Source organism: Taurulus bubalis (assembly GCF_910589615.1).
Source record: "Taurulus bubalis genome assembly, chromosome: 7".
NCBI lineage: Eukaryota > Metazoa > Chordata > Actinopteri > Perciformes > Cottidae > Taurulus > Taurulus bubalis.
In genome coordinates, this window is record NC_136595.1 from 9570343 (window position 1) to 9577236 (window position 6894).

The following is a 6894-nucleotide window of genomic DNA, read 5'->3' on the forward strand; positions in this document are numbered from 1 at the left end:
TTAGTTCTGGAGGAACGTAATTTTTAGGAGACAGGGTTGCATAAGGTGCAACCCAGTCATCAGAATAAATTAAGTCTAGAACATTTTAAAATAACAACAGGGAAGGACTATCTTGTCAGTGTAATGTAAAAGAAAAAACTAATTCAGATCATTTTTACAGAAACAAACCCCAAACTATGTTTGCAGAACAACTTTGATTATTTCACAAGTTTTTGTGTGTGGTGGCTGACCGGATGGTTTCTGTGCGGCCATGCCTGAACGCTGCAGTGCTACAGGCCTCATATGTTGCTACTGTCTGTCCATACTGCCTCAGGAAACCCATCTGAAAAGCCAGCTGGACTACAGCATCTGGACTTATTTTGCTCATCTTTAACTGTGTCTTGCCACCTTTCTTGAACGCCACGGTATCAATGGTGAGTGTCGATACAGTTAAGTCAAAGTTCTCTTTGGCTCTTCTGATGCCATTCTCCAGCTCGCTGTCCAGGTTGAACTTTAGTCTGCGCACAGCAGAGGCTGAATCCACAGCAGCAGCAGCAGAGCCCGGGTTTACCAGCGGCCGCTCAGTTGTGTCTTGAAAGATCTCATTGAGGAAAAGAAGTATAGCTAAGCCGTTGCCCCAGGAGTGCTCAAAATTGATGGCTGCCTGTCCATCTTTGGTCAGAATGACTGTGAAGGACTTGTCAAACCACCGGTTGCAGCCGTCGGCTGCAACCGGCATGTTGTGGGAGATGTGGATGTGGTCCCTCATGCTTTCATCTTCCAAGCTGAGACAGAAAAGGGCGCTGTCAACACTCCGTAAATCCTCTGCGTTTCCAGCAGCTATCAGCTTGTCTCTCAGCCCGGCCCACACATCCCTGTTCTCACTGGTCAGGATCCCGAGAGGAAAGGTAGCCGCTGGCGTTGGGTCGGACAAAATGTGCTTCAAGTGGGACTGAATCTCTGCAGGCTTCAACAAATTCCCATCCCTGTCTACAACGTCAAACACATACATGTTGCCTTTCCTCATAACAAGGAGATGTCTCGCTTTCTCGTCGGTGAAGAGCCTGAGATGTAGCTTGTGTGTTAATTGTTCATGTCCTGAGCTACCAGTTCCTCTTGCAGCTGTTTCCCCACACCGTTCTGGAAATCCTGTGCAATTTTCTCTGTTGTTCTGAGGATTCACAGTTTAGATTGTTGCAGGTAGGATTCAAGTAGTTAATATAGACACTATTGTTTCAAATAATTACATCATAAAGGTTGATTGCCCTTTTAAAAACTTACCTGAACTGGTCATCATCCAACAGAGGTCTCTGGGTAGCTAAATACCTCCTGACGGTATCATCCAGCTTTGGAATGGGTAGCCTAAACAATTAAAAACACTTGTTCACATTTTGTCACGTTAAGATTAAAGTATATAGTACTTGTAAGAGCCATTTTGTTATTGTTTTATTGTGTTAAACCTCCCACCACTTGGGGGCGTAGTTAATATAATCAAAAAGGTTGCTTGATACAGGTATTGCTGACTGGGCAGAAGCAAACAGTTTTTGACCGTGCGATAATGAATGAAGTTGAATGTTATGATTTCTTTTGTCTACGATTTAGGAAGATGCTTATTCTTTTAGGAAATTGACATTTATTGCAGGCGTCTAAACAAAGCAATCAGCAACCGCTGTGTTTTTTTTCACTACAATACTATTATAGTCCAACAGCAGATAAATTTGCAATGTGAAAATGAAAAATCTTTGATGGATGCATTTTCTGGTTTGTTCAAGTCTGTCGTCTCCTTTTGGCCGCTTAATTATTTTTTTGTATCTTGTTAACTTTCTGCTGTTTTGTTTTTTAGTCAGTTTTCTTTCTCAGTGTATTGTGTGTTCACTGTCATCTTGAACCCAAAAGCTTTCAGAAAATGAACAGCAGCAAGATTGGAATAGTCCTCACGAATCCAGATATTTACGGTTAACAGTCTAAACCTGACTTTCAGCCAGTGCTTCAACTTCAAAATAATGAATTTATTGCTGCGTGTCACAATCATATCAGAGTTTCTATTGTCCCAAAACTAACGTGGGAGGTAAAATATATGCTTGTTTTATTGGCAGAAATAGTGCTCATTTGTAGATATGCACTTTTTCATGATGCAGACATTTTATAATATGTATGGCAAATTATTTCACAACGGCCTGGCAGAGTGACACGGACCCCACTTTGACAGTCAGTTTTAATCATGTGAAATAAAATGTGTCTGACAAATGTCACATTTGTCTCCTTACCTGGGTAAATTTTTCTGGTAATACATCAATGGCACAACACGTTGGCTCAAATACTCGGTTGAAGACTCCTTCTTGCTGCTGTAGTGTCTCTTGATGCCCAGAGCAGCAGTTCTTAAATAAGTCCTGGATTTCCTCAGAGAGGCAACACATTGCACTGAAAGCAGACTGGCCATGGTGCTGTTAGCAGACGGAATACCTCCTGGGTTATTATCGACGTATGATGTATTATGCTAACTTGTCTCCTCCATTCCTTTTCTCGCCTCCTTCCCTCCCGCCTCCTTCCCCCTGATGTACATGTGTGTGTGTGTGTGTGTGTGTGTGTGTGTGTGTGTACTTGTGAGTGTGTGTAAAATATATATATATATATATATATATATATATATATATATATATATATATATATGTATATACATATACATACACACATACACAATAATAAGATGGCCAATAAATGGTACAGCCCTTGTCCCACAGTATTTTATACCAATAATATTATATATTTTACTATAATTGTTGCACTTGAAAAGCAGTGTGCAGTATTATTGTCATGCTTGTTCAAGCTATATATCGTTAGTGCTGTCAGCAAAGGTTTGATGTGCATATGTGTAATTTCATATACTCCAGTATATGTAATCCAGATCCTTTGCTAAAGTAAAATTAGCCACACACTGATAATACTACAATGTATTTAAAATATAATCCAAACGTGTTACCAATAGTTAAATTCCACCACTATAGTTTTTGTGTTTTGTCGTGTGGTGAAAATGCTCAAAACACGTGCTTTTATTTTGACACGGTTAACCGGAAGTGCGTCTGCCTTGACTGATTTAGCTAGAGCGTTTCACTGTTAGCTTGTAAGCTTGTTCAACAATGCAGGTAATGCTACTTTAATGGCCATATATTGTCATTTAGGGTGGCTACTTTGCTCTATTATACTCTGATCCTGTCGTTGCAGTTCTACCTGTTAAAGTTTGAATGTGGCGCTTCTGGTTACTTCTTTTTAGAGCTCGCAGTCGTTAGCTAGCTTGCTAACAGCTAACGCTAGTACTATTGTACAACGCCAGTGAAATTAACTTGTTGTGTTGATTTCGCGTGTTTTTGTTCATCAGCGGAGCGTTTCTCTCTCGTTTCTCGTAGCAGCGGGAGGAGAAGCAGTTGGAGGCGGCGGTGGAGTCTCTCGCTTCTCGGGTCGCTCACGTCAAAAACGCTCTGCACAGTTTCATTTATAAGCTGGAAAATGAATACGAGCGATTAACATGGTGAGTAAAGCATTTCCCCAAAAGAATAGCGATTGGGTATCAGTTTGTGCCGTCTAACCTAAAGGGAGAATCATCTCTAATAATACGTGTTCAGGCTTTGGACATTTATAAAATGAGTGACACTTGAGTGTAGGGCGAGCAGAGCCCAGTCCCTCTGCTTCAGCACCACCTCTGGGTGTCACATCTTGAGTCTTTCTCTGCGGACAACTTGGCAAGTTAGGATTCAGTTGTGTATATGAAAGAAACATTATTTTTATTTATTTTTTGTCATCAAAATGTACACATTTAAATGCCCTTTTGTGGAGTGTTTATATTTTTCTTCTCAGGTGCTGATTTGTGTTTGTGTCATTCAGGCCCTCTGTTTTGGACAACTTCGCCCTGCTATCCGGTCAGCTGAACAGCATCAATAAACTGCTGAAGAATGAGAAGACACCGTCCTTTCGCAACCAGGTTATAATACCGCTGCTTCTGTCCCCAGACCGGGATGAGGATTTAGCAGTGAGTATCAAAGCCACGGACTGATGTTTCCGCTTCTCTGATGTGTGGGTGTTTTATATTTTTTGCATTTTAAGCATTCTCTCTAACCTTTCCATTCACGACCGACGCTCTCCACCCCCCACAGAAACTCACAGAGCAGCGTGTCCCAGTGTTCAGCCATGAGATTGTACCAGACTACTTGCGGACAAAGCCTGATCCAGAGGTGGAGGAGCAGGAGAAACAGCTGAGTGTAGAGGCGGCGCGAATTGGCCCAGAGGTGGCACAGGTCAGTTAGTTATCGCACAAACTGAGTGGATCGATGCTGTCTTACTCATACAAACAAATGTAATTTTGTCGTGCCTTGCATTTTTTTTTTTTTTTTTTTTTACAGCTGTGGAGTATTTTGCATTGTTCAAATGCCCCTGGTTATATTTTCATCAACAGAAACAGATCCAGACGTTGAATAAACTTTGTTCCAATCTGCTAGAGAAGCTGAACAATCCTCGGGATGACAGAGATTCAGAGAGTGCAGGTATGTTTCACTTTCAGTGTCCAGGTAACTCCTCTAAGAAGTAGTAATTCATTTAAATATGTTGACTCATGTGCAGGTTTTTTTGTTTCTTCTCCACAGCAATACGACAGAACAAACCATCATTCAACCCTGCTGACACTAACGCGTTAGTCGGAGCAGTTGCATTTGGAAAGGGGCTTTCCAAGTGTAGGCCTCCTGGTCCAGTGGCCCCTGGACATCCGGGACAAGGAGCCATGATGAGTGGAGGCCCAACCTTGCAGCAGGTCACCATTGGTGGTGGTTCAAGCCAACAAGCAGGTATGGGAGGACCTCTGGCTCCACAGCAGCAAGGGCAGCCAGGTAGGAGACCTGGAGAGCTGGTTTAGTATTGCGCCATGACCACTTTGGTTGTTTGCGTTCTAACAATACATTTTTACTGATGTTAAAGAGATAGTTCGGTTGTTTTGAAGTGGGCTTGTATGAGGTACAATGCATAGTCAGTGTATTGCCAGAGTAGCAGCAAAGCAATGTACTGCTGTGGACGTGAGCAGCAGCAAAACGTATTTCAGCCACCTAAAAAAAAAAAAAAAAAAAAAAAAAAACACATCAGTTTAAGTGTGCATATTATTTAGAATATTTTCTGGGGAGAATTGAAGGTGAAAATAATCGATGCTCTATTTGTAAAAACAGTATAGCTAAGTTGCACTTTCAGTTCGGCTCTCCATCGGAAGGGCTGTCTGACGGCAAAATAAAGTCGATAAAATATAGTGGGTTTTTTGTGTGTCTAAATTAGGTTTCAGGAGTAGTATTCCTGTCTGCTTTTCCCAAACTGGGGGTGTACTAACCACCATCTACTGTAGGTAAAACACTGACTATGGATAAAGACCTCATTCAACTCTACTTCAAAACATCGAACTATCGCTTTAAGCCCTTGCTGCTCTTCATATTCTTTTGCGTGTGTCTAATTGTGAGAATGTTTGCATTATTAATTAATGTCTTAATTTTAGGACGTGACTGAGTTTTCGGTGGACAGGATCTTTACTTTAACCATATTAAAATAATTTAATAAATACACTCTTTAACCCTATTGTAAACCCTTCCACACACAAGATCATCATTCATTAGAGATCATTATTGCATAGTAAAAGCTGAACAGATTGATCTACCAAATAATAATTTCTTCAGTCAGATGATGCTGCTGGAAACTGTATGACTTCTTTGTCAATCTCGTCATCTTTCAGGCGAGACAGGAATTAATCGCAAATGAGCCTATGGTATAGAAAAATAACCCCCTGAATTTTGCTGAACTCTTAAGATTTCCAAAGCAGTAATTTTCCTCCCTATTTCTTTTCTTTCTCAGGAAAAATGCCAAGCAGCATCAAGACAAACATCAAATCTGCCTCCGGTTCGATGCATCCTTATAACCGATGAGCTCCTTTTTTATTTATATTTTGATTGTGTTCATAATCATTCGTTACATTTCAGAGACTCGCCAACAGCAATGACCAAAAGTTGTAACACTCGCCTTTGTAACTTTATACAAACCCATTATTTTCATAGAATGGACCAACATCTACAAAGTTATTACTGCTCTGTTCTCCCTAAAGCAGTTTCACTGACATTCTTAGTGTGAAATGATCTCAAACACAAAATGTTAATACTTGCGACCATCAGGGTTCATTTGTCTTTTCATTTTTTTTTTCATTTTTGAAACGTCATCTGAACCTCTGTTTGATCCACTAGATGGCAGTATGACGTCATTTGTGAGATTAGAAAGGCTTGTATGTTGTACTGTACTATTTACTTTTTTTCCAATAAAAGATGTGCTTAAAGAACTACTTGGTTGGTATGAATTAATATATTTAAATGACTTTTTATGATATATGTACTTGAGGAAAGTAATAAATACATGTTTTAATTAATTCTCCCATTTCTTTAAATCCTAAACTAGTGTGCTTTGCCAGTAGCTCTACATTTTTTTAATTTTATATTTCAATCAAGTTGTGTTTACACAGCTCTGTATTGTCAACACTGTACCATTGTTGTGTTTGATCGTCGCGTGTGTCTCGACATGGACGGACCATCTGCCTGTCAAATGACCAATCCGGACATTTTCAGACATGCACCATGATCGGATGTCCCTTCCCTATTTCTGCCGGTGTCCTCTTCTCCGGCTCCTCTTTGCCCACTTCGCCGCGGTACCAGAGGTGAGAGTAATGAGGGCGGACGTTGCTCTGCGTGGCCTGATAATGTCACAGTGTTTAAGGGGGCAAATGAGGAAGTATCGGTGCTGACGTGTGAGGGGGGGGCCCTCTCTCTCTCTCGCTCCCTCTCGCTTTTCTCTCTCCCTCTCTCTCTGTCCACTCCGATCCCCGTCCTGCTGCACAGCACAGCGACCGTG

At 41.1% G+C, this 6894-nt stretch overlaps 2 protein-coding genes across 2 annotated transcripts; one reads left to right on the forward strand and one right to left on the reverse strand.

The window, feature by feature from the left end:
- Positions 1–202: 202 nt before the first annotated feature.
- Positions 203–2419, reverse strand: LOC306739517 (carnitine O-palmitoyltransferase 2, mitochondrial-like; the record flags this gene model as incomplete). The annotated part of the gene is made up of 4 exons (XM_079221538.1): positions 203–1043; positions 1100–1150; positions 1261–1341; positions 2247–2419. The coding sequence occupies 4 exons, from the start codon at positions 2417–2419 to the stop codon at positions 203–205; spliced, it is 1146 nt and encodes a 381-aa protein (XP_079077664.1).
- Positions 2420–3116: 697 nt separating this feature from the next.
- On the forward strand, positions 3117–6319 carry med8 (mediator complex subunit 8; the record flags this gene model as incomplete). The annotated part of the gene is made up of 7 exons (XM_079221539.1): positions 3117–3122; positions 3384–3505; positions 3859–4003; positions 4128–4268; positions 4427–4514; positions 4614–4853; positions 5854–6319. The coding sequence occupies 7 exons, from the start codon at positions 3117–3119 to the stop codon at positions 5922–5924; spliced, it is 813 nt and encodes a 270-aa protein (XP_079077665.1). The 3' UTR covers positions 5925–6319.
- Between the last annotated feature and the right edge of the window lie 575 nt (positions 6320–6894).